The sequence below is a fragment of the Pogona vitticeps genome, chromosome 4 (genome assembly GCF_051106095.1).
Source record: "Pogona vitticeps strain Pit_001003342236 chromosome 4, PviZW2.1, whole genome shotgun sequence".
Taxonomy (NCBI): domain Eukaryota; kingdom Metazoa; phylum Chordata; class Lepidosauria; order Squamata; family Agamidae; genus Pogona; species Pogona vitticeps.
Window position 1 is genome coordinate 1,404,317 of NC_135786.1, and position 27,229 is coordinate 1,431,545.

Here is a 27,229-nt window from a genome sequence, read left to right on the forward strand (position 1 = left end):
CCCCATATCTGGGTTGTGGCTGCAAAGAATTATTGGGCAATCGGACCACTCAGCTGAAAATTCCCCGCCCTTCGCTTCGGGAAAACACAGAAGATGGGGGTCCGGAGTCTGGTTTTTCTAATGGAGGCACAGGTCCTGCTGTTGCCCCTCAAACAAAGAGGGGTTCGCCTTTGGGAGCATCTGGGTGTGGCCGGAGGTGAAAGGTTTCCATCAGCGCTGGTCCTCCATCCCTGTGGGCTCTCATTTCTCCCGAGTTGCGTGCCTCCCCGGTGCTGAAGATGTCCCCGGGAAAGTCATATGGAGTGGCTTTTCTCTGGGCTCTTCACAGGCCACTGAGCACCGTAACATGAGGACGACTCTTGGCTCCCTTCTCTTTGTCCTCAGATCACCCCGGCGTCTGTCCCGAGAAGGAAGTCCTGGAGAAAGAGGGGCCCTGCAATAGTTCCTGCAGTGATGACCGGGACTGCCCTGAGAGCCAGAAGTGCTGCTTCTCCGGCTGTGGCCTCCAGTGCATGGCCCCGGATAACGGTAGCCCTTCTCTGACCCCTGAAAGCCCCCGAAGGGCCCTGCGCCTTCTGTCGTTTTCCTCCCTGCCTGCTGACCCTCTGGGAGGCTGGGACTGCAGGAAAGGCCTCCTTGGTCATTCCCGGTTTCCCTTCCAGGCAAGAGCGGGACGTGTCCGGAGTGCTCGGATCCTTCCGGGAAGTGTGTCACCCTCTGCTCCACCGACGACCAGTGCCCGGGGGAACAGTGCTGCTGCAGCTGTGGGTGCAGCCGCAAGTGCATGCTCCCTGTTGAAGGTGAGGGTTGACTCGAGACCTGCAGAACGGTCGTAATGCCATAGTGGCCAAAGGTGCCCTTCTCCCAAAAGATTTTGGGGGTCTGTTTCCTGCCAGGAAGTGGGGAGGAGGACCATATTAGCTGGACCTTTGTTCCTCTGATCTGCACGTTTATTGATCGTGAAAAGAGCAGGAGGAATCAATTTGAGGGATTGAAAAGAATGCATTATTACCACGGTATGCGCAGGATCAGTATCCGGGTTTAATTATCTGCTGCCAGTAATTTTTTTCAAAAATTGTTTTGAAAAAACAACAACCCAAAAATAAGCATTTCCAAGGGCTATTACCAGAACTGGTGACTACAGGGGATCAGAAATTATACTACAAGACTCAAATATCCTCCAGGGAATTGGTTCTCAGCTCCCTGCCCCGACAGATGCTGGAATATACCAAGATAGAAACACTACAGGTAGTCTCTGGTTCCATCTAGTGGCCTGCTCTAGTAGTACAGCTTGGAAACTTCTATTTCTGGAAAATATTTTTTTAATATATTCAGACAGCAGATATTTGGCCTTGGAGATTTTGATTCCATAAATACGTCGGTCCTCCTGTATAGAGTTTTTCTTTTCATGGTTTTTGTCATTGTTTCCATCCCCTTGAATCTGATTCACTCTGGTGACCTTTTGTCTTACTGTACATGACTTTAGGATATGGGGCAGGAGAGCAAGCCCTCTTTGAAGGGCAAAGTTGTTTAGATTGGAAGGGAGAGTCCAGTTCTCATCAGGTTTGAAGATCGATGGCCATAGATTGGAGAGTGCCAGTGTGGCCTGGTCCAGGAGCATTTTTCATTGGCTGAAGTCTCCAGAGGGTGCCTCTTGCAGACTGCACACCTTCCCCACCCCCATTCTCTTGATTTGCCAGCTTTTCCCCAACCCCTTCATCCTGGGAGGTGCTGCAGAGCCACTCCTGACCACCTTTCACTTCTGGTTCACTGCAATATCTTGCATGAGCATGAAGATCTTTCTCTACAAATGGCCAAAGTCTCAATTTGTCACACGTAGAAGAAGTCGGGAGAAAAGTCATGTTTCTTTTTCTCTTTCTCCTTTCCTTTCCTTTCCTTCTTCTTCGAATAGGTATGGAATATGGTGTTCTGGTGCCAGGACGAGAAGGCATCAGCAGAAATAAGCAAATGAAGGAAGACAGATCCCCTTAACTCTGCCCTCCTTTCTTCCCTCGGTGCCTTCTCTCCCCCAGCTCACCCCGGGTCCTGCCCAGCGCCCAGCTCTTCTGGCCAGACCACCGACTGCCTGGCCAACTGCACCACCGACACAGAATGCAGGTCGGGAGAGAAGTGTTGCAGCAGTGGCTGTATGACTACCTGCGTCCCTGCTGAGCCAGGTAAGCCTGATAATAGGAGGAAGGATTCACGGTGGGAAACCGTCGGGGGAGATGTTTTGCCTACAAGGAAGCCAAAGAATTTGTCAGGCAAAGTTTCCAGCAAAGGCCTTCATTGGGCTTGTTAGCTGAGCCCTTTTGGGTCTATACACACACAGCACTATCAAGGTGTGTAAGGAAAAGTCTGAAGCGGTAGCAGAGTAAAGAGTAAATACCTCTAGGCTGCAGAAAAGGTCCATAAAAGCTACTTTAAATTGGTCTTAATAGGAATTTCATGAAGCACAGGGCTAGCAGGCTAGTAGGATGGAAGATCTTGTCACATAGTTGGCCCTTAGTTGTCCCCATATCTGGGTTGTGGCTGCAAAGAATTATTGGGCAATTGGACCACTCAGCTGAAAATTCCCCGCCCTTCGCTTCGGGAAAACACAGAAGATGGGGGTCCGGAGTCTGGTTTTTCTAATGGAGGCACAGGTCCTGCTGTTGCCCCTCAAACAAAGAGGGGTTCGCCTTTGGGAGCATCTGGGTGTGACCGGAGGTGAAAGGTTGCCATCAGCTCTGGTCCTCCATCCCTGTGGGCTCTCATGTCTGCCGAGTTGCATGCCTCCTCGGTGCTGAAGATGTCCCCGGGAAAGTCATATGGAGTGGCTTTTCTCTGGGCTCTTCACAGGCCACTGAGCACCGTAACATGAGGACGACTCTTGGCTCCCTTCTCTTTGTCCTCAGATCACCCCGGCGTCTGTCCCGAGAAGGAAGTCCTGGAGAAAGAGGGGCCCTGCAATAGTTCCTGCACGGATGACCGGGACTGCCCTGAGAGCCAGAAGTGCTGCTTCTCCGGCTGTGGCCTCCAGTGCATTGCCCCGGATAACGGTAGCCCTTCTCTGACCCCTGAAAGCCCCCGAAGGGCCCTGCGCCTTCTGTCGTTTTCCTCCCTGCCTGCTGACCCTCTGGGAGGCTGGGACTGCAGGAAAGGCCTCCTTGGTCATTCCCGGTTTCCCTTCCAGGCAAGAGCGGGACGTGTCCGGAGTGCTCGGATCCTTCCGGGAAGTGTGTCACCCTCTGCTCCACCGACGACCAGTGCCCAGGGGAAGAGCGCTGCTGCAGCTGTGGGTGCAGCCGCAAGTGCATGCTCCCTGTTGAAGGTGAGGGTTGACTTCAGACCTGCAGAACGGTCGTAATGCCATAGTGGCCAAAGGTGCCCTTCTCCCAAAAGATTTTGGGGGTCTGTTTCCTGCCAGGAAGTGGGGAGGAGGACCATATTAGCTGGACCTTTGTTCCTCTGATCTGCACGTTTATTGATCGTGAAAAGAGCAGGAGGAATCAATTTGAGGGATTGAAAAGAATGCATTATTACCACGGTATGCGCAGGATCAGTATCCGGGTTTAATTATCTGCTGCCAGTAATTTTTTTCAAAAATTGTTTTGAAAAAACAACAACCCAAATATAAGCATTTCCAAGGGCTATTACCAGAACTGGTGACTACAGGGGATCAGAAATTATACTACAAGACTCAAATATCCTCCAGGGAATTGGTTCTCAGCTCCCTGCCCCTACAGATGCTGGAATATACCAAGATAGAAACACTACAGGTAGTCTCTGGTTCCATCTAGTGGCCTGCTCTAGTAGTACAGCTTGGAAACTTCTATTTCTGGAAAATATTTTTTTAATATATTCAGACAGCAGATATTTGGCCTTGGAGATTTTGATTCCATAAATACGTCGGTCCTCCTGTATAGAGTTTTTCTTTTCTTTTCTTTTTCTTTTCTTTGTCATTGTTTCCATCCCCTTGAATCTGATTCACTCTGGTGACCTTATGTCTTACTGTACATGACTTTAGGATATGGGGCAGGAGAGCAAGCCCTCTTTGAATGGCAAAGTTGTTTAGATTGGAAGGGAGAGTCCAGTTCTCATCAGGTTTGAAGATCGATGGCCATAGATTGGAGAGTGCCAGTGTGGCCTGGTCCAGGAGCATTTTTCATTGGCTGAAGTCTCCAGAGGGTGCCTCTTGCAGACTGCACACCTTCCCCACCCCCATTCTCTTGATTTGCCAGCTTTTCCCCAACCCCTTCATCCTGGGAGGTGCTGCAGAGCCACTCCTGACCACCTTTCACTTCTGGTTCACTGCAATATCTTGCATGAGCATGAAGATCTTTCTCTACAAATGGCCAAAGTCTCAATTTGTCACACGTAGAAGAAGTCGGGAGAAAAGTCATGTTTCTTTTTCTCTTTCTCCTTTCCTTTCCTTTCCTTCTTCTTCGAATGGGTATGGAATATGGTGTTCTGGTGCCAGGACGAGAAGGCATCAGCAGAAATAAGCAAATGAAGGAAGACAGATCCCCTTAACTCTGCCCTCCTTTCTTCCCTCGGTGCCTTCTCTCCCCCAGCTCACCCCGGGTCCTGCCCAGCGCCCAGCTCTTCTGGCCAGACCACCGACTGCCTGGCCAACTGCACCACCGACACAGAATGCAGGTCGGGAGAGAAGTGTTGCAGCAGTGGCTGTATGACTACCTGCGTCCCTGCTGAGCCAGGTAAGCCTGATAATAGGAGGAAGGATTCCGGGTGGGAAACCATCGGGGGAGATGTTTTGCCTACAAGGAAGCCAAAGAATTCGTCAGGCAAAGTTTCCAGCAAAGGCCTTCATTGGGCTTGTTAGCTGAGCCCTTTTGGGTCTATACACACACAGCACTATCAAGGTGTGCAAGGAAAAGTCTGAAGCGGTAGCAGAGTAAAGAGTAAATACCTCTAGGCTGCAGAAAAGGTCCATAAAAGCTACTTTAAATTGGTCTTAATAGGAATTTCATGAAGCACAGGGCTAGCAGGCTAGTAGGATGGAAGATCTTGTCACATAGTTTGGCCCTTAGTTGTCCCCATATCTGGGTTGTGGCTGCAAAGAATTATTGGGCAATTGGACCACTCAGCTGAAAATTCCCCGCCCTTCGCTTCGGGAAAACACAGAAGATGGGGGTCCGGAGTCTGGTTTTTGTAATGGAGGCACAGGTCCTGCTGTTGCCCCTCAAACAAAGATGGGTTCCCCTTTGGGAGCATCTGGGTGTGGCCGGAGGTGAAAGGTTTCCATCAGCGCTGGTCCTCCATCCCTGTGGGCTCTCATGTCTCCCGAGTTGCGTGCCTCCCCGGTGCTGAAGATGTCCCCGGGAAAGTCATATGGAGTGGCTTTTCTCTGGGCTCTTCACTGGACACTGAGCACTGTAACATGAGGACGACTCTTGGCTCCGTTCTCTTTATCCTCAGATCACCCCGGCGTCTGTCCCGAGAAGGAAGTCCTGGAGAAAGAGGGGCCCTGCAATAGTTCCTGCAGTGATGACCGGGACTGCCCTGAGAGCCAGAAGTGCTGCTTCTCCGGCTGTGGCCTCCAGTGCATGGCCCCGGATAACGGTAGCCCTTCTCTGACCCCTGAAATCCCCTGAAGGGCCCTGCGCCTTCTGTCATTTTCCTCCCTGCCTGCTGACCCTCAGGGAGGCTGGGACTGCAGGAAAGGCCTCTTTGGTCATTCCCGGTTTCCCTTCCAGGCAAGAGCGGGACGTGTCCGGAGTGCTCGGATCCTTCCGGGAAGTGTGTCACCCTCTGCTCCACCGACGACCAGTGCCCGGGGGAACAGTGCTGCTGCAGCTGTGGGTGCAGCCGCAAGTGCATGCTCCCTGTTGAAGGTGAGGGTTGACTTCAGACCTGCAGAACGGTCGTAATGCCATAGTGGCCAAAGGTGCCCTTCTCCCAAAAGATTTTGGGGGTCTGTTTCCTGCCAGGAAGTGGGGAGGAGGACCATATTAGCTGGACCTTTGTTCCTCTGATCTGCACGTTTATTGATCGTGAAAAGAGCAGGAGGAATCAATTTGAGGGATTGAAAAGAATGCATTATTACCACGGTATGCGCAGGATCAGTATCCGGGTTTAATTATCTGCTGCCAGTAATTTTTTTCAAAAATTGTTTTGAAAAAACAACAACCCAAAAATAAGCATTTCCAAGGGCTATTACCAGAACTGGTGACTACAGGGGATCAGAAATTATACTACAAGACTCAAATATCCTCCAGGGAATTGGTTCTCAGCTCCCTGCCCCTACAGATGCTGGAATATACCAAGATAGAAACACTACAGGTAGTCTCTGGTTCCATCTAGTGGCCTGCTCTAGTAGTACAGCTTGGAAACTTCTATTTCTGGAAAATATTTTTTTAATATATTCAGACAGCAGATATTTGGCCTTGGAGATTTTGATTCCATAAATACGTCGGTCCTCCTGTATAGAGTTTTTCTTTTCTTTTCTTTTTCTTTTCTTTGTCATTGTTTCCATCCCCTTGAATCTGATTCACTCTGGTGACCTTATGTCTTACTGTACATGACTTTAGGATATGGGGCAGGAGAGCAAGCCCTCTTTGAATGGCAAAGTTGTTTAGATTGGAAGGGAGAGTCCAGTTCTCATCAGGTTTGAAGATCGATGGCCATAGATTGGAGAGTGCCAGTGTGGCCTGGTCCAGGAGCATTTTTCATTGGCTGAAGTCTCCAGAGGGTGCCTCTTGCAGACTGCACACCTTCCCCACCCCCATTCTCTTGATTTGCCAGCTTTTCCCCAACCCCTTCATCCTGGGAGGTGCTGCAGAGCCACTCCTGACCACCTTTCACTTCTGGTTCACTGCAATATCTTGCATGAGCATGAAGATCTTTCTCTACAAATGGCCAAAGTCTCAATTTGTCACACGTAGAAGAAGTCGGGAGAAAAGTCATGTTTCTTTTTCTCTTTCTCCTTTCCTTTCCTTTCCTTCTTCTTCGAATGGGTATGGAATATGGTGTTCTGGTGCCAGGACGAGAAGGCATCAGCAGAAATAAGCAAATGAAGGAAGACAGATCCCCTTAACTCTGCCCTCCTTTCTTCCCTCGGTGCCTTCTCTCCCCCAGCTCACCCCGGGTCCTGCCCAGCGCCCAGCTCTTCTGGCCAGACCACCGACTGCCTGGCCAACTGCACCACCAACACAGAATGCAGGTCGGGAGAGAAGTGTTGCAGCAGTGGCTGTATGACTACCTGCGTCCCTGCTGAGCCAGGTAAGCCTGATAATAGGAGGAAGGATTCCGGGTGGGAAATCATCGGGGGAGATGTTTCACCTACAAGGAAGCCAAAGAATTCGTCAGGCAAAGTTTCCAGCAAAGGCCTTCATTGGGCTTGTTAGCTGAGCCCTTTTGGGTCTATACACACACAGCACTATCAAGGTGTGCAAGGAAAAGTCTGAAGCGGTAGCAGAGTAAAGAGTAAATACCTCTAGGCTGCAGAAAAGGTCCATAAAAGCTACTTTAAATTGGTCTTAATAGGAATTTCATGAAGCACAGGGCTAGCAGGCTAGTAGGATGGAAGATCTTGTCACATAGTTTGGCCCTTAGTTGTCCCCATATCTGGGTTGTGGCTGCAAAGAATTATTGGGCAATTGGACCACTCAGCTGAAAATTCCCCGCCCTTCGCTTCGGGAAAACACAGAAGATGGGGGTCCGGAGTCTGGTTTTTGTAATGGAGGCACAGGTCCTGCTGTTGCCCCTCAAACAAAGATGGGTTCCCCTTTGGGAGCATCTGGGTGTGGCCGGAGGTGAAAGGTTTCCATCAGCGCTGGTCCTCCATCCCTGTGGGCTCTCATTTCTCCCGAGTTGCGTGCCTCCCCGGTGCTGAAGATGTCCCCGGGAAAGTCATATGGAGTGGCTTTTTTCCGGGCTCTTCACAGGCCACTGAGCACCGTAACATGAGGACGACCCTTGGCTCCCTTCTCTTTGTCCTCAGATCACCCCGGCGTCTGTCCCCAGAAGGAAGTCCTGGAGAAAGAGGGGCCCTGCAATAGTTCCTGCACGGATGACCGGGACTGCCCTGAGAGCCAGAAGTGCTGCTTCTCCGGCTGTGGCCTCCAGTGCATGGCCCCGGATAACGGTAGCCCTTCTCTGACCCCTGAAATGCCCTGAAGGGTCCTGCGCCTTCTGTCCTGTTCCTCCCTGCCTCCTGACCCTCTGGGAGGCTGGGACTGCAGGAAAGGCCACCTTGGTCATTCCCAGTTTCCCTTCCAGGCAAGAGCAGGACGTGTCCAGAGTGTTTGGATCCTTCCGGGAAGTGTGTCACCCTCTGCTCCACCGACGACCAGTGCCCGGGGGAAGAGCGCTGCTGCAGCTGTGGGTGCAGCCAGAAGTGCATGCTCCCTGTTGAAGGTGAGGGTTGACTCGAGACCTGCAGAATGGCTGTAGTGCCACAGGGGCCGAAGGGGCCCTTCTCCCAAGAAATATTGGGGATTTGTTTCCTGCCAGGAAGTGGGGAGGAGGACTATATTAGCTGGACTTTTCTTCCTGTGATCTGCACGCTTAGTGATTGTCAAAAGAACAAGAGGAATCAATTTGAGGGGTTGAAAAGAATGCAGCATTACCACTGTATCCAGTAGATCAGTATGCAGGTTTAGTTGTCTGCTGCCAGGAAATGTTCAATTTTGAAACAAAAATAACACAACGAGAAATAAGAATTTCCAAGGGGTATTACCGGAACTGGCGACTAGAGGGGATCGGAAATTATGCTACAACACGCAGTGATCTTCAGGGATCCTCAGAGGAATTAGTTCTAAGCTCCTTGCCCCTACAGATGCCAAAAATTCCCATGATAGAAACACTATAGAATTAGTCTCTGGTTCCATCTAGTGGCCTATTCTAGTAGTACAACTGGGAAACTTGTTTTTCTGGCACATTTTCTTTTTAATGTTTTCAATCAGCAGATATTTGACCACGGAGATGCTCTACCGTGAATACGGTGGTCCTCCTGTATAGAGTTTTTCTATCCATGATTTTTGTCATTGTTTCCGTCCCTTGAATGTGATTCCCTCTGGAGACCATTCCCTCACCGTTCATGACTTTAGGATATGGTGCAGGAGAGCAAGCCCTCTTTGAAGGGCAAAGTTGTTTAGATTGGAAGGGAGAGTCCAGTCCTCTCATGCTTGAGAGCCATAGTTTGGAGAGCGTCAGCACGACCTGGTCCAGGAGGGTCTTCGATTGGTTGAAGACTCCGGAGGGCGGCTCTTCCACTCTGCACACCTCCTCCCCATTCTCTTGATTTGCCAGCTCTTCCCCAAGCCTTCCACCCTGGGAGGCACTGCAGAGTCATTCCTAACCCTGTTCTGGTTCACTGCAATGCTTTGCAAGCACATGAAGCTGTTTCTCTGCATCTAAGCAAGGTCTCAAGTTGTCCTATATAGAAGACGTAGGGGGAAAAGTCACTTTTCTTTTTCTCTTTCTCTTTTTCCTATTCATCTTCCTTTTTCTTTCTATTTTTGCTTTTTATAATGTATATGGAATTGGGTGTTCTGGTGCCAGGACCGGAAGGCATCGGCAGAAGGAAGAGAATGCAGGCTGCCTGCTCCCCTTGACTCTGCCCTTCTTTCTTCCCTCGGTGCCTTCTCTTCCCCCAGCTCACCCCGGGTCCTGCCCAGCGCCCAGCTCTCCTGGCCAGACCACCGACTGCCTGGCCAACTGCACCACCGACACGGAATGCGGGTCGGGAGAGAAGTGTTGCAGCAGCGGCTGCCGGACCACCTGCGTCCCTGCTGAGCCAGGTAAGGCCCATCCTGGGAGGGAGGGATCCAGGTGGGAAACCGGGGGAATGGGGGGAAGAGATGTTTCTCCTACAAGGAAGCCAAAGAAAGTGTGAGGTTTCCAGCAAAAGCATTCATTTGACTAGTTAGCAGAGCCCTTTCAGATCTATACACACTGCACAATCAAGGTGTGTAAGAAGAAATCTGAAGAGGTAATAGAGTAAAGAATAATTACATAGAAACTACTTGAAAATGTTCAGAAAAGCTAATTGAAATTGGTTTTAATTGGAACATCAAAAGGCAGGAGGCTGGCCAAATAGTAGGATAGAAGATCTCGTTCTACCAATTTGTCCTTGGTTGTCCCCAACCCTGGGTTTTTGCACACTGCATTTGTGCACAATTTGGTCTCTGGGCTGAAAGATATCCCTCACCCTTTCCTTCAGGCAAATACAGAAGATGCGTGCACTGAGGTCTTGTTTTTCTAAAGGAGCCAATGATCCTAAAATGGAGCATCTGGGCATGGCCGCCCATGAAATTTTGCCATAAATGCTGCTCTTCCTTCCCTGTGGTCACCATGCCTCCTGAGTTGTGTGCATGCCACTGGAAAGTCATGTGTGGTGGCATTTGTCTGGGCTTTTCACAGGCCCGTGGGCACCTGAAGGCAAGGATGACCCTTGGCTCCCTTCTCTTTGTCCTCAGATCACCCCGGCGTCTGTCCCGAGAAGGAAGTCCTGGAAAAAGAGGGGCCCTGCAATAGTTCCTGCACGGATGACCGGGACTGCTCTGAGAGCCAGAAGCGCTGCTTCTCCGGCTGTGGCCTCCAGTGCATGGATATGGAAACCGGTAGCTCTCCTCTGACCCCTGAAATGTCTCAGGCTCTCCGCCTTTTGTCCTCTGTCATCCTTTTTCCTGAGTCCCAGCCTTCCACTGTCAGTTCCATTTTAATCTCTGTTTTTTTTCTTTGTACAGATATCTGCAAACTTCCTGCTGAAGCCGGCCCGTGCAAAGCTTACATGCCCATGTTTTACTATTCACCGAAGACCAAAATGTGTGAGGTGTTCATTTATGGTGGCTGTGGAGGAAACGAGAACCGTTTTTCCACGATGCAGGAATGTCTCTGGAACTGCAGGTATCGAGGTGAGGGAAGAGGAAGTATCTGCCGAAATCACAGGGTCAGGCAAACCCTCTCCTCAATCCTGGCCCCACATTTACTTCCCTTGCCACCAAGGTTCTTCTCCTTTCACATTTCAGTCAGAGCTGGGTAGAAACTGGGGAAACGGTGTTTTGTGAGAGTTCGTGGTGTTTGCTAACAGCCAGGAACCACCACGACCCTATGGAAAAATGAACTGGTTCATGGTTTGTTTTTCCAGTTCCTGTCTGAGGGGGAACCTTGGGTCTCCTGCCCTCTGCGTCCTCTGCCCCCTGCCCTGCCCCTTCCCACCTGCCCCATAGGCTGGTGCCTGGTCCTGCCTCCTCCTCCTCCTCCTCCTCCTCCTCCTCCTCCTCCTCCTCCTCCTCCTCCTCCTCCTCCTCCTCCTCCTCCTCCTCCTCCTCCTCCAGGGCTGTTACCACTGCCGCTGCTGCTGCCACCCTCCTCAGAGACAGCGGGTCCTTCTTCCCTCCCAGGTGCCAGGCCCGCTGGCTCTGCGTGGGCACCTGCCGCCCATCTGAGAGGTGGGTGCATGCACAGAGGCAGCCGGCATGGTGCACGGACCTGCCCATCAGCTGGGCGGTGGCCAGACCAGGCAGGGAGGCCATAGGGCAAGGGGAAGCGAGAGTGGGTGGGTGGGCATCCATTCTGCTGAAGCCCAATGAGAGGCTGAAGGGGATGCTTGGCACTGCATTTTGCTCCAGCAGAACGGAATCTCCGGGGGGAAAAAGTGTGTTTGGAGCAAAAATTTGTACCAGGCATTAAAAACTTTGTATTTCCCATTAAAAGACTTGTATTTCATACAAAATACACAGGTGGGTGGATGGGTGGTTTGGTTTGCAATATCAGGCATTAGTTTATTTTTTGTTTATTTTTACAAATGAAAAACGGTCCAGCAACAAGGAAAAAAATAAGCTAAAAACTCTTGTAATGGAAGAGAAACTTTCTGAAAGAGTTCATTCTCACATGCAAGAGCAATCTCGGTGAAGCGGTATATACGTAGTGGTGGTGGTTAAATGTCATCATCTCGTAAAGTCTGAGGTCGAAGAACAGAACAAATCCATTGCCCGTCTCTTTAGGTATCAAGAGTTCAGGTAAGTTCCATGGAAGCCACGGGAAAAGTCCCCAGCTTCGGTGCGTATTCTTTACACCACGCGCATGGCTGTCGACCAGCTCCTGCCGATAGTCCCCATCATCCGTGTTCCCCCTGCAACTTGCCTCTCTGCCCCCAAAGTCCCCCCCCCGTCTCCCTTTCTCACGGAGGACCCGTGGCCAAAGTTGCACAGCGACAGCAGGAGCCCCAGGTGGGGTGCAGGAAGTGCCGCAGGTTCAGGGCTGAAGCCACTGTGCGCCCTCCTGCCTTTCTGAGGGGACCCCCGTGGCTGTCTGGGGGTCTCAGATGGGGAACGGTGGCCCCCGGCCCCTGCTTGCAGGGGCTTCTCCCTAGGAAGGCAGCCAAGGAGGAAATGTGGGAAGCCAACCTAGCCTTCTTCTGCCTTTCAGCGATCACCTCCTCACCCTCTCCGTCTCCTGTTTTCCAGACATCTGCAAGCTGCCCATGGATCAGGGCCACTGTGACGGCCACAAGATCACCTACTACTATAACCACGCCAACCGGACGTGTGAGCATTTCACATACCACAGCTGTGGTGGCAACGAGAACCGGTTCCGGACTCTGGAGCAATGCCTCACCACCTGCTTCTACCCGGGTAGGAACCACCTCCCTCCCCTCCCACAGGAAAGCTAGGGGGGCAGGGTGGCTCAGGGACCTCTGCCACCTCCAAAGACTGGAGGGGGGCATTTGGGGGGGAATAGGAAGGCAAGGGACGTGGTGGCGCTGCAGGCTAAACAGCAGAATCCTGTGCTGCAGGGTCAGAAGACCAAGCAGTTGTAAGATCGAATCCAGGCGACGGAGTGAGCTCCCGTCGCTTGTCCCAGCTCCCGCCAACCTAGCGGTTCGAAAGCATGCAAATGCAAGTAGATCAATAGGGACCACCTCAGTGGGAAGGTAACAGTGTTCTGTGTCTAAGTCGCACTGGCCATGTGACCACGGAAGATTGTCTTCGGACAAAACGCTGGCTCTATGGCTTGGAAATGGGGATGAGCACCGCCCCCTAGAGTCGGACACGACTGGACAAAAATTGTCAAGGGGAACCTTTACCTTTACCTAGGAAGGCAAGGCCCTTGGCCTTCGTGCTCTGGGGTGACCCTTGCTGGCTCTCCCCCCAGAATGGTGGGCCAAGAGGGGACAATCCCACCCCTGAGCACAATGGGGGGACCCTATATTGCCAAGTCCAAGGTGAAACGTCCAGACTTCACACGCAGGAGATTCTTCCTAGGAGGTTAAAAGAGGGCTAAAGGAGATCGGTGCCTCCTGGATGGAAGCTGATTGTTCCTTTGAGCTTTCCCTTGGAGCTCCGATGCCGTGAGGTTGGCTGAGATGTGGATCCTTAAGAGCTGACCGCTGTGTGTGGCCGGAGGGTCTGTCTTACCTCCACATGGTGGGGTGTCCGTGCTGACGGGCAGCACCACCCGAGCGGTGGCCACCCGGGAGCTGACCCCCTGCCTCCGAAAAGGGCGAGACCAACTCTAATAGAGTGAAGGCCTCTTTTATTTATTTTATTTATACCTTGCCCGTCTGGCAGCCAAGGTTACTCTGGGCAGTTTGCAACAAGTAACATGAAACAGCAAAGTAACAAAATAGCAAATTTATTTATTTATTTATTTATTTATTTATTTAGTTATTTAGTTATTTAGTTATTTAGTTATTTATTTAACTTATATGCCGCCTACTCTACCCAAAGGTCTCTGGGTGGCTTACAACAATTAAAGTACAATTAAAATACAATAAAAGGATAAAACAATTAAAATACAATTAAATAACAACATGCATCCATAGGGTCGAGAATCAGAAGTCATAAAGAGTGGTGAAGATAAAATTACAATACAATAAATACAATTTAAAGCGTAGGAAAAATATTCTTTCCCATCTGAGTCTCGAAGACTGCCCCAGAGCCCAGCCAGAGCTTGACAGCTGGAGGGAAGGCGTCTTTTTGGAACCTGCCTCCCAGCTGAGCCTCCCCACGCATGCGGGCACACACACCTGAGACCCTCCGTCCAGGCCCTTCCCTTCGGAGGCGCCCGGATCACTTTTGCAGAGCAGAAGCAGAGCAGTCCCCGCATGAGACAAGGCATGACCCCCCCCAGGGCTGACCCACCCGGAGGGCCCCGGGTCAGGAGTGGCTACCCCCCCCCACACACACACACACACACCTCAGCGGTCTCCCTTCCTTCCTCTCCTGTGGCTACAGAGGTCTGCAAGCTGCCGGCAGAGTCGGGTCCTTGCCTGGCCTACATCCCCATGTACTACTACGACCACCGCAACCAAACCTGCCGGCGCTTCGTTTACGGCGGCTGCGGCGGCAACGGCAACCGCTTCCCGACCCTGGAGCACTGCAAACAGCGTTGCCGGAACCCAGGTAGCCAAGGGAGCAAGGACATTCCAGCACACCAATGCATGCAATGCCATGGCCTCCTTTCTTGTGGTGTCAGGGTGGGTGCTGTGGCGCTTGATGCTCTCTTATCCCACGGAGGCTTCCCTGGAAACACAGACCCCATCTTCTGAAAAGCAGGGGCTGAAGTCTTTGCCCGGCCGGTTCCTCACACCTCTTTCTCGCCCTCTTCCCGGGCCTCCAGATATCTGCGTGCTGCCCCCAGAGACCGGGCCGTGCAACCACTATTCCAGCATGTACCACTACGCCCCGGCGGAGGAGAGATGCTTGCCGTTCCCCTACGGAGGCTGCAAAGGCAACGCCAACAGGTTTCCCACCCTCAAGGTCTGCACGGAGACCTGCGGCAGCCAAGGTGGGCAAACCCCGGGGGGGGGGGGGCGCCCTCCCGCCCTCCTCTTCAGAAATTGTTCCTTTGAACTGTTTCTGCCTTCTGGTACCCAGATTTAATGACCCAATGTTCGGTTCCTGTTGTTGTTGTTGTTGTTGTTGTTGTTGTTGCTGCTGCTGGTGCTGCTGCTGCTGCTTAATTAGGAGGTTCTAGATCATTTGCTTAAGATAAATGGAAACGAAGTCAATACAGCCAGGATCTGGGAACCCATTCATTATCACTGGCTGCTATGGATGTATTTTGGGCTGAATGCCAAATTCTGAACCCAAGGGGCCAAAATCAGACCGATTTGTATGAGGTTCAGATCAAAAGTGGAAGGGCCGGGTTCAATTCCAGGATGTGGCAAAAGGATCTGGAGAGTTTGAAACCAATGGGGAGATGTGGACATCTAAAAAGGAACAGGGAAAAGTCACACCGGAGGCCTTCAACAAGGTGTTGAGACCAAGAAGGGAGGCGGCTTGGCTTTGACTTGAAATCCGAGGCAGGAATCTCACTACCAGTCACCGAGCTGTTTGGATGAGGTTGCAGGACATTGTGCACTCAATTTCATGTTGTATGTTCCAGTTTCAATGCTCAGGACTCACTAAAGCGATAGAGTAAATGATCTCCCACAGCTCTTCTTTATTCTGTTGTGAAGTCTGCTTTAGCGAGATCAAGAGTCTCTATGAAGACAGTTGTTTCCTTCAGCTGAGTAACACCCCCTCCTCACATTTGTCTTGCTATGCAATGCAAATAGCCTCGTCTCCTCTTTACCTTCTCATGTTATTCAAGTGGTAAGATGTGTGCCTTTTGTGTAGCTCCAGAGGTGTTTTCTCTGTACTGGTGCTTGTAACCTGTCCTGCTCACCCCCCCACCCCCACCCCCGCCTAGTGGTCATGATGCTGTCTTTCAGTGCCGTACTTTAACCTTCATTTCCCCCCCTCCCTTTCTCCTCCTTAAGCTGGCTCTTCTTTGGTGTGGTTTTTGTAGGATTTTGTAAGAGCTGTAGGAAGGTGCTGTGAGGACCCGTGGGAAAAGAGTGAGAGGTCAAAAGCGCTCCATGATGAGGGCACCGCTTTTAAGAATGGCAGGATTTTTTTTTGAGACCCACAAAACTGAACGTTGTGGAGCATCTAAACCTGTGAAACGTAGCCAGCCACCTCTCCCTTTAGGTCCTACGAGGTCTCCGCATTTTTGCATTCCTACTTTGATTGTTCAGTGCCATTCCTGGGTGGGCTGATCAATGTCCAGACCTACCAGGCTGAATCAGCGACGGTCTGTGGGGCCCTTTCCTTTGGATCAGGACAAGCCAGAGCTGCCTCCCAAAGGATCAGCTACACATTCATGGAAAGAGGTCCCCAGGCCACAGAGACATCTGCCTGCTTTGTGTCTTGCGTCACACAACTGCAATGATTCACCAGAACTAGGTACAGTGGCTGTAGCCCATGCAGGGTGGCCATCGTGTTTTGTAGATGAGACTTCTTCACTCGAAGGGGTGAAACGGTCCTCTCTTTGAGTGGGTCCTCTATTTGAAGGGCTGTTCGGTTGGCATCTGAGGCAAAGGATCACAGGAAGGAGAGTGATCAGGGACCTTGATGCTGCTGTCCATCCTCTGGGAGCAGGAGCAACACTTGGACAGGAGATTCAACAGGACACACACACATAGTGATGGGAATCTTTGCCATGAGATGGCAAGGGCATTTTCTTTCAGATGTAGAGATTCTGCACATTTAAAAAAAAAGCTGGTTTATGCTCCTCTCTGAAAGAAAATGCCTTGTGGCAGAAGGCATTGCGAACGGACCGTTGGTGACTTTGTAGTCTATCGGCTTATTCCTCTCTGCTTGCCCTCTCTGTGTAGATGCTTGGAGACAATTTGGGCAAAATGAATCAAACCACCACCGAAAAAAGTGCTTGTTGTCTCACTCTTAGGCTGGAGTTGAGAACTCTTCTTGGGATTGGGCAATCCTTGACAGGCCAGCCTCCTCGTGTTGGGATGGTCTGTCTTGGCCAAAATCAAGAGAACGGTGAGATCCTTTCCCACTCCTCCATCCCACCAGAGTGAGAAGTCTTGGGGTTCTATTTCTATTATTGCTTTTATCTCTGGATCTAGAAATGAAGGTATTCACTCTTATGCCAATGGAGGTCCCCTTCCATCCTCCTGTTGGGTGATGTCTGTCATCCTTTTTGGTGATGGGCAAGAGGTAGGGCTCACGTGGTGCAAAAAAGCACTCGTTTGGCTTTCAGTGCAAAGTTCCTGAACAAGGAGTTGCATTCAGGACTCTCCCTGAACCCTTGTCTGTGCCCACAGATATTTGCTGGCTTCCAGTGGAACCCGGTCCCTGCTTAGGCTCCTTCCCCCGGTTCTATTACAACCCAGTCAACAAGACTTGTGAGAAGTTCATTTTTGGCGGCTGTGGGGGCAACGAAAACCAGTTTGAAACCCTGATCGAATGCATCTGGAGATGCCGGAATCCAGGTAAGATCCGGGAGCCAGAATGAGCCGAGGTGCCTGCAGCTTTCTTTGCTGTTTTAGGAGAAGAGATCTGGTGTTGGGTGCATGCCCTGTGGCTACCAAAAAGTGCCGGTGATATAAAAAATACTACTTCATAGCAAGCCTCCGGGAGCAGCCCCAGAAAAACTGTAGACACTGCCAAACCCAAGAATTTTTCTCCCCTTTAGCACCAGAGAAAGGAAATATACAAATGAGGTAGCAATGGTTCTCATTCTGGACTGGCATGTGGCTTCCAAGTGACCAGGCCCCTCCGAGTGAATGGCCTCCAAAAGATTCTTCTGTAGAGGAGCTTTGTAGCACCCCGGTTCAACTGCAGTACTGCAGTCAAAACTCTGTTCACGACCCGGGTTCAGTCCCAGGCAGCCAGCTTGAGGTCGACTCAGCCTTCCATCCTTCTGAGGTTGGTAAAATGAGGACCCAGCCTGCTGGGAGAAAGGGCAATGTATAGCTTGCATAAACTATAAACTGCTCAGAGGATGCTTGAAGCAGTGTGGGGTGGTATCTAAGGAGCATACCTGCTGTTTAGCTTTGCTTTCGGCGGTCCTTCTCCGTCAGAAACAAAGTGAAGAATGATGCCCTTGGATTTTTAGGAAAAGTAACTGCTTCTCTAAAATTGCCTCTTCTTCCACACTTCTGTCTATACACGCACACTCTCTCACACACACAATACACACAGAGTGAGTGTTTGGCTGTAGGTGAACTGGTGCAAAGGGATGAAAATATAATTAAAGAGCTAGTTTGTTGAAAGGCAGATGATAATTCAGCCAAAACCTTTTAAAGGGATAGTAGCTCCGATGTTCAGAAAAGGGGAAAGGGAAATTCTCCCCAGACTGAAATCATTCCATTAACGTCAACATTGAAATCCAAAATTCTGGTAGATTTCTTTCTTACATGTGATTTATGAGTCTGCTATATCCTACCTTCTTTCCACAAAAACCCACTGAATGTCCCAGCAGTTTGGACCGGGTGTCCGTTCTGGCAGCGTGCGTCTCCTTCCTCTTCTCTCTCCATCTGCCTACCTCTTAGGGGCCCTTTCTCGTGCCTTTCAGAGATCTGTAAGCTGCCCAAGGAGACGGGCCCTTGCAAAGCCAGCCTGCTCAGGTACCATTACAACAAGCACACAAAAACCTGTGAAATATTTATATACGGAGGTTGCCAAGGTAACGAGAACCGGTTTGAAACGCTGTCGGAGTGTGAGCATGCCTGCAAGAAACCAGGTAAGTCAAGATGTTTCTCAAGTGAAGGAAGGGACCTCTTCACCCAACCTTGTTCCTCTGGGGTTCTGTCCCTGCGGCCCCACTTGCTTTGGTTCAGTTATTCAAGCAAAACCTGAATATTGAAAAAGGCAAAGAGCTCACGGTGATTGGTTTAATATCCCTCCCATGAGATCAAGGGACATTTGTACCCAATTTTTTTTTAAAAAAAAACTTAGTGCCTTAGGGTTGCTGTTTTAATTGGTTTATGGAGAAAGCCAGAGAGTTCCAGAAAAACATCTACTTCTACTTCATTGATTACGCAAAAGCCTTTGACTGTGTGGACCACAACAAACTATGGCAAGTCTTTAAAGAAATGGGCGTGCCTGACCACCTTATCTCTCTCCTGAGAAACCTATATGTGGGACAGGAAGCAACAGTTAGAACTGGATATGGAACAACTGATTGGTTCAAAGTTGGGAAAGGAGTACGACAAGGCTGTATATTGTCTCCCTGCTTATTTAACTTATATGCAGAATACATCATGCGAAAGGCTGGACTGAAGGAATCCCAAGCCGGAATCAAGATTGCCAGAAGAAATATCAACAAGCTCCAATATGCAGATGATACCACTCTGATGGCAGAAAGTGAGGAGGAATTAAAGAACCTCTTAAGGAGGGTGAAAGAGGAGAGCGCCAAAAATGTTCTGAAGCTCAACATCATAAACACTAAGATCATGGCCACTGGTCCCGTCACCTCCTGGCAAATAGAAGGGGAAGATATGGAAGCAGTGACAGATTTTACTTTCTTGGGCTCCATGATTATGGATGGAGACAGCAGCCAAGAAATTAAAAGACCCCTGCCTCTTGGGAGGAAAGCGATGATGAACCTTGACAGCATCTTAAAAAGCAGAGACATCACCTTGCCGACAAAAGTCCGCATAGTCAAAGCTATGGTTTTTCCAGCAGTGATGTATGAAAGTGAGAGCTGGACCATAAATAAGGCTGCTCGCCAAAGAATTGATGCTTTTGAATTGGTGCTGGAGGAGACACTTGAGAGTCCCCTGGACTGCAAGAAGAACAAACCTATCCGTTCAGAAGGAAATCAACTCTGAGTGCTCAATGGAAGGACAGATCCTGAAGCTGAGGCTCCAATACTTTGGCCATCTCATGAGAAGAGAAGATTCCTTATATTAATCAAGATAGTGCTTGAATAACATAGAATTAAACTAAGATGTAATTGTGAAGTTGAAACCCGGATTGCAATCAAATTGTAAAAAGGCGAAAAGTCGACTTGATACTGCAACGTGAATAAACAGATTGGATGACAGTACATTTTGTGTTCTCCTTCCCCCTCTTTCCCCCCATACCCTCCTCTACCTTTCGTATTCCTTACTTTATCCCTAGTTTTTAAAAGTAAAAATAAATTAAAAAAAGAAGAGAAGACTCCCTGGGAAAGAGCCTGATGTTTGGAAAGTATGAGGGCAAGAGGAGAAGGGGACGACAGATGACAAGGTGGTTGGATAGGGTCACCGAAGTGGCCAACATGAATTTGACCCAACTTCGGGAGGCAGTGGAAGACAGGAGGGCCTCGCGTGCTCTGGTCCATGGGGTCACGAAGCGTCGGACACGACTTAAGGACTAAACAACAACAAAATTGTCTCTCTGCATATTATTTCCCTTCCATTTAATCTGAGTCATTAGCATCTGTAAAAACCTTTTTTTTTAAAAATTATTAAAAGAACATAAAATATAGACAACATAAACCTACCACCACAACAAGATACAATTACATAACACACCAGTGCCACCTTCAACCTCAGGGCTAGTATTCATAATATTTTCAAATTTCATTCAATCCATTTTTTCTCCAAAAATTCATTGTTCCTTCCCTCGGCGTATACCCCTTCCCTCTCTTAAATATATATTCCAGAAATACATTCCATGTTTTCTTAAAATCCTTATTTTTTGATAAACCTGTTCTTATTTTCATATCACATGTCAGTTTATAATTAATTGCCTGTCAAAGGGTTTGACTTTTTCTTTTTGCAACTCTTCATTTTCGGCAGGAAATAAGATAGGAGATGTCTTCATAACCTTCAAATGGTCATCTTTATTCGTTTCTAACACACTATGCATAGGGTCAAACTCAGTCAGTTCAGGCAACAAGCCATAACTCGTAGGACGGAAACTCTTCCCAAAATCCACAGACCTCAATGGGCTGCTTGTCCAGACCGTTCGCGGTACATAGGTCTCCGGTGAGGCAAGCCCCTCATGGCACAGATCGTCCTGCAACATGTTTATGCCTCACCCAACCGCGTTCGTTCTTGGTCTCGGTAAATCGGCTGCTATGTCTCGCTGCTTCTCTTTCCGATTCCAGTTCCCGACGGACGATGATCACCGACCACTCATGTATCACATACTTGACAGGTTTTGTTCCCTGGGTGGGTGGGGGGGTCGGATCCGATAACAGCCCACTGACTTTCAAGTTGAGAAAATCTCTCAACACACCTTGGGCCTTAATCCTTTCTACCTCCTGCTTTCTCATCTCCTCCCTCTTTCTCTCATCTTCTTCTAACACTCCTATCATCGTGGATTGGCTCACTCTCAAATATTCCTCCTTCACATTTCCATTTCCCATAATTCTCTATATCATTCCTCTAAATTAATTTGGTTATCATTTTTTTCCAGTTTCTTGCAAATATTAGCCTTGCTGCCGTAACCATTATTATAATTAAATCCTTATTTTCTTTCAGCAGTTGATCCTCATTGACCATATTCAATAAGGCTGTTAACAAGTACATTTGAATATTTAATCCAGTTATTTTCCTTATTTCTTTAAAGATTTGCTTCCATTCTTTCTTTCTTACTTCACATAATCACCACATGTGTAAATACGTCTCCTTCTCTTTTTTACACCTCCAACATAATGATGATAAATTTTTATTTATTATATTCAGTTTTACCGGTGTTAAATACCGCCTCCATATTACCTTATAGCAATTATCCTACATTTTATCCCACTCTTCTCCTATTGCTTCTTTATCCAAATCATGCTGCCACTGTGCTTTTAATCCTTGTGTATCCTGTTCGGCCAGAATTAATAATTTATATATTTGACCTACAGTTCCCTTTCTTTCTGCCTTTTCCTCTAGTTTCAGTCTTTTTTCAGTGATCTCTGAAAACCTTTGACCGGCTTCTCTAAGCCACTCAAGTGGAGCTGAGATCTACCTGCTTCAGGTGTACAAAGCATGCCTCCAAAAAAATCAGCTGCGGAGCACAGGCTTCCCTCTGGGGCTGGCCCCAAAGTTCATTCTGTCTCTAGGGATTATGCCATGTTTAGCTGAGCAGATCCCAGATGAGTCTTGGGGATTCAGGGAGATTCTGGTCCGCAGGGCAGGGAACCCAAAGGCTGGATGCATCCCACGTTCAGCCAGCAAGGGGCCACATGCCAGAGGCAGCTGGGACTGCTCCCTGGATGCACAAACAGCCACCTGTGCTGGTCCTTAGGAAGGACGCCTTGGCTGTAAGAGTTACTTAGCAAAGGAGTCAGTTCTCTGCCACTGGGAGGCTTTTAGATGGAGGTCGGATGGCCTGGACTGCAAGGAAAACCAACCTATCCATTTTGAAGGAAACCAACCCCGAGTGCTCTCTGGAAGGACAGATCCTGAAGCTGAGGCTCCAACACTTTGGCCATCTCACGAGAAGAGAAGACTCCTTGGAAAAGACCTTGATGTTAGGAAAGTGTGAGGGCAAGAGGAGAAGGGGACGACAGAGGACGAGATGGTTGGACATGATCATTGAAGCGACCAGCATGAATTTGACCCAACTCCGGGAGGCAGTGGAAGACAGGAGGGCCTGGCGTGCTCTGGTCTGTGGGGTCACGAAGAGTCGGACCGTGACTTAATGACTAAACAACAACGGATGGCCACCAGGAAGGGGTGCTCAAAGTGTTTTTTTCTTTCTTCAGCCGGGGGCTGGACTTGATTCTGGGACTCCATGACTTGGAGATGTGGCCAGCAGCTGAGAGATCCAGCAGGGGACAGAGAAAGGGCTGTGAAAAAGCTCCTCACTCCACCCAACGGCCGGGGGGGGGGGGTGGGGGGGGGGAAGGGTCCAAAGGGGTTCCTCGGCTTGAGCAGAGGAGAAACAGGGCAGGGAGAAACCAGCAGCAGGTCCATGGGATGAATGCGAAGCTCCCCTTGCCTTTCCTCTGCTTGACTGTGAACCTCAGTTTGGGTGCTGTTGATTTTCTTGGAGCAGGGCTTTGGAGTTTGGTGTTTGTTATTTTGGTGTCAGTGGCTGATGAGCTGCTCAGAATGGGGTGGTCTATAAATGAAATCCATCACTGAATACCTAAGCCTGTTATTTCTTCTGTGCCCCCCCCCCCAGCTATCTGTAGGCTCCCTATGGATCACGGAGAGGGGAATCACTCCATAACCATGTATCACTACGATCCGATTGGAACCGTCTGTGAGCAGTTCACCTATGGAGGCCAGAGGGGCAATTCAAACAGGTTTGCCACCTTGGTGGAATGCCAGGAGACCTGCAGAGACCCAGGTAGGCAGGGATGCTCCCTCCCCCTCTAACTCTCTGGGAAGGGGCTGCTGGAAGACACACACTCGTATATCCAGCAGATGGCAGCAGGTGTCAGAACTCCTGGGTCCCAGCCGACCATACCCGGGAGTCCCTCTTTTCCAGCCCTCCGATATCTCTCTCTCTCTCTCTCTCTCTCTCTCTCTCTCTCTCTCTCTCTCTCTCTCTCTCTCTGCCCTGTGGCTGCAGATGTCTGCAAGCTCCCTCAGAAACCTGGTCCATGTGAAGGGCAGATCCAGAGGTTCTACCACAATTCCACCAGCAGGCTATGCATGGATTTCCAGTATGGCGGGTGCCGGGGGAACAAGAATAACTTTCTCACCCAAAAAGCATGCCAGCTGACCTGCCTGGGACCTGGTGAGCAAGTGATGGGTCCCCCCCCCCAGTGTGGTAGGGAGTGCACAGATCATGTGGGGGGGGGCAGGGTAGCCTTTGCAGGACCAAGAGCTGGCTTTGCTCAGACGGAAGTGGCCAGATTTCCAGCAGGACAAAACTCAGGTGCTGCTGATATTTGCCCAGAAGAGAAGCATTTTGGGAAGGAGGTACAGAGGGAGCGTCTGGCCTTGCTGGGGTCCAGCAACAAACTGGCCCCGATCCGTGGGCTGGATCCCCACCAGAACGTCTGGCGACTGTGTGGCTTGCTCAGTTAGTTGCTCAATTCAATCCCAGCCTTCCTTTCCACGGTGCTCAAAACGGTCCGCAGTAAACCCCGATGATCAGAAAGCGTCCCGTTTTGAGAGGAAGGAGAAGGAAGGAGAAAAGGTGGTTTACAAAATATCAGTGGATTCAGAGGAATCGAGAGCAATGTGATCCACGCAGGATTAAGTTCAATATTACAACAGAACCATCTAACCTTAATACCCAGTGAGCATAAAATCAGGATGAATGGTAGAAAACAGAAGATGACCAGCCCACATTTCCAATATTGTTCTTGCTTGGCCTCAAACGGCTCCGGCAGCCTGTTTTAAATACTGTCCCTGGGGGTGGGGGTGGGTCTTCTGACCGGGCTGGATGCTGCTCAGCCAGCGGCTGCTTCTCTCCCCTCGCCAGAGGAACAGTAGCAGCAAAGGGCAGCATCCCCCAGAGATCCAAGTGCGGTGCTAGGAGCCCCTCCCGGCGGCCTGTCCAAAAAGGCAAAGGGGATCTCACCTGCATCCAACCGTCGGGGCTGGATCTGTGGGTCTCGAGCGCTGAGGGCTGCCCGGCTGGTGTCTTGCAGAGAAGCCGGGCTCCTGCCCCCCGGGAGACCCCGCCGAGTGCTTGGTGGCCTGCCAGAAGGACTGCGACTGCCCTGGGCCGAAAAAATGCTGCGGCACCGGCTGTGGCCAAGGGTGCAAGGACCCCGTGAAAGGTGAGGTGGGGCCCGAAGGCGCTGAATCCACGCCATGCCAAGAGGGTGGGTGTGCAAGAGAGAGAGAGAGAGAGAGCGACCGAGGCCCCAGCTCCTCCTTACCACCTAACAGAAGAGATGATGGACACGTGGCATGGATCCTCTTGCACGTGGAGTGGGTCCCTTTCGTGTGGGACTGCTGCTTCAGGCGTGATTGGGCGTAAAGGGGCTCAGGTTCTTGGGTCCCCGGCATGGCCCAGGAGGGAGCAGAACCCCAGGCTTGTGGCCCCCAAAGGGTCCCTGGAGGCACATGCGCAGAGCACACTTTTCAGTGTGGGAGGCGCTCATGTGCCTGTCACAGAAGGAGGAAGAAGGGTGTGTGTGTTTGTGTGTGTGTGTGTGTGTGTGTGCGCGCGCGTGCGTGTGTGTGTGGTGTGTGTGTGTGTGTGTGTGTGTGTGTGTGTGTGTGTGTGTGTGTGTGTGTGTGTGAAACAGCTTCTCTGGGAAGCAGGCAGGCCACAGCCATGGGCTTTCTTGGACTTGAAACGGGGACTTGGGTTGGGATGGGGGGAGGGGCTAAGCCAATATATATATATATATATATGAATTTCCATGAATGTAAAGGACGATTCTTTTTCACGTTCCAGTCTGATTTCCTCCACCCTTCCCAGGAGGCAAGGAAACCACACACACACCACCAGTCGGCAGCAGGCTGTTTTTCGACTCCATGGAAGAGGCTGCTCACTCCTTTGGGGTGTCAGGCATGAAACGATGACCTCCCGCTGAATCTGGCCCTTGGTCTGTCTGGCCCCTGCGGGGGGGGGAAGGCTTCCAAGAGGGAGCAGCCGGCCAAGACTGCCCCACCACCACCACCACCACCACCTTGCCCAGCCCTCTTGCTTTCTGGTCTTTCCACGTGGAGCTGTGAAGATCCGGAAAATCTGGGAAGGGCTCCCTGCAGACCGATCTGCTCTCTCTCCCCCCCCCAGCATGCTCCCTCCCTCCCTCCCCACCACCACCAGCTGGCCGTGGGAGCACCTGCACCGGGCCACCCACTTGAATCCATCACAGGCCGGAGGAGAGGGAGACTTTGGGACGGAGAGCCGGCTGCTGAGCACGCAGGGAGGGGCTCCTTTAAGACGGCACCCGGTTCCTGGAATGTGGAAAAGGCCCCTCTTGGCCTCATTCAGATGGATCAGGGCCCCTTTCCAAAGAGGGGGGAGTTTCCCTGCACCAGAGGAGCACCTCCATGACCCTCAGATGACTGCAGAGATGACAGAGGTTCTTGTAGCATAACCTGGGGGGGCACCATCACAGCGCCAATCAGGAGGCGGCCTCGTATGCAGAGAGCGGGCAAGTGACTAGTAAAGAGACGTGCCGTTTCCTAGCCCTCCCTGTGTTTAGGGTAGCAAGCACGTTGCTCCGTGACATTTCAGAAGTGGAGCAGCCAAGAGCCACACAGTCACTTTTTTTGGTCTAATGAGTGTTGCAAAGTTTTGCATTTCTAGCCAAACTCCTTTCCACCACCACCCCTACACAGTAGACCTACAGAGATCCCCAGAGGAGAATAGCTACAAGTTCCCCAGAGAGTCCACCCCTTTCTCCTTAACTGGAACGTAAAAGTCTCAATAACTGTCTTGAGACATTTGCAGGAGAAAGAAAAAAAACACATTACTTACAATTCCTTGAAATTGCAGAATGGTGTGTGCCACTTTCTTTACTGCATATATACGTAGCCACCAATCAAACCAGTCAGCAGGGAGAAAACAGAAAAAAACAAAAACTGCCACCACCACCACCACCACCCGGATGCCCAGGTCTCGGGCAGTAGCCAGGAAGGCGTTACCACAGTTCAAACTGCTGTGCCAGCAGCCCCCATTCCTTGAGACGCCTGCTTGGCTACCGTGACACAGGCCTTTGTGACCTCCGGCTTGGAGGACTGTCGCGCGCTCTGCGTGAGGTTGCCTTTGAAGACGGTTTGGGAACTTCAGTGGGTCCAAAATGCAGTAGCCAGATGACCGACTGGGGCCCGTGACAGGGGCCTCTAACAAACGCCCCTGTTACAACAGCTGGTCCTTTCCCAGGCCCAGTTCCAAGTGCTGGTCATTCCTTGTAAAGCCCCATAGATACGTACGGTTTGGGTCCAGGCTCCCCGAAGGACCGTATCTCCCCATAGGAGCCTTCTTGGCCTTTCGGATCGCCTGAGGAGGCCCTCCTCATTCGGGTCCCGTTGCCAGCGCAGGTACGGCTGACGGGGACACAAGACAGGGCCTTCTCGGTGGCCGCTCCTGGTCGGTGGGGATGCTCTCCCTCCCTCGGGAGGCTGGCCGGGGGGGTCCCCTCTCTTGGATCCTTCCGCCAACCGCTGGCTTTTAACAGCCATGACCCTGAATGCCATTTTTTAATTAAGATACTTAATTAAGACACTTTAATAAAGTGTTTACATGTTTTTAATCGTTCTGCGTATTTCAATCAGTTTTATAGTTTGTTTTTAATATGTACCTTACTGTGTGTTTAATTGTGAACGAACTTGAATCCCCCTTATCGGGAGGAAGGCAGCCTATAATTAAGACCAATAAAAATAAAAATAAACCTGGAAAAGCATCCTCCGCAGAGGGGCGGGGCCCGCTTTGAAACCAAAGGCTGGAAGGGAAGGACGGAGGGTGGGTGGGTGTGAGTTCTGGACAGGCAGGAGACCCGTCAGCCCAGCCCAGCCCAGGAAAAAGCCCCTCGAAGCCTCTGAAACCCCAGGGAGGACGAAGTAGCCCGTCGCCCAGTTCGTTGCCCACCTCGCCCTTTTCGGGGCAATGGGGCTGGGAGGGGGGCTGCCCTCCTCTCAGCGACC

The 27,229-nt window shown here is 50.6% G+C and overlaps 1 protein-coding gene across 1 annotated transcript; it reads left to right on the forward strand.

The window, feature by feature from the left end:
* Positions 1 to 7,654: 7,654 nt before the first annotated feature.
* On the forward strand, positions 7,655 to 26,838 carry LOC140706453 (papilin). Its single transcript, XM_078391738.1, has 15 exons — positions 7,655 to 7,757; positions 7,946 to 8,089; positions 8,224 to 8,361; positions 9,603 to 9,746; positions 10,425 to 10,568; positions 10,695 to 10,862; positions 12,417 to 12,584; positions 14,187 to 14,354; positions 14,572 to 14,739; positions 17,063 to 17,230; positions 18,316 to 18,483; positions 22,851 to 23,018; positions 23,244 to 23,411; positions 24,274 to 24,405; positions 25,032 to 26,838. The coding sequence occupies exons 1-15, from the start codon at positions 7,655 to 7,657 to the stop codon at positions 25,034 to 25,036; spliced, it is 2,154 nt and encodes a 717-aa protein (XP_078247864.1). The 3' UTR covers positions 25,037 to 26,838.
* Positions 26,839 to 27,229: the final 391 nt, after the last annotated feature.

What these genes read in the sequence shown, in the direction of transcription:
- LOC140706453 (XM_078391738.1), top strand. Translation starts at nt 7,655, where the DNA reads ATGGGGGTCCGGAGTCTGGTTTTTGTAATGGAGGCACAGGTCCTGCTG. An exon ending in CTGGAACTGCAGGTATCGAG is followed by an intron (nt 10,863 to 12,416) that starts GTGAGGGAAGAG and finishes CCTGTTTTCCAG; the next exon opens with ACATCTGCAAGCTGCCCATG. An exon ending in GGAGACCTGCAGAGACCCAG is followed by an intron (nt 23,019 to 23,243) that starts GTAGGCAGGGAT and finishes CTGTGGCTGCAG; the next exon opens with ATGTCTGCAAGCTCCCTCAG.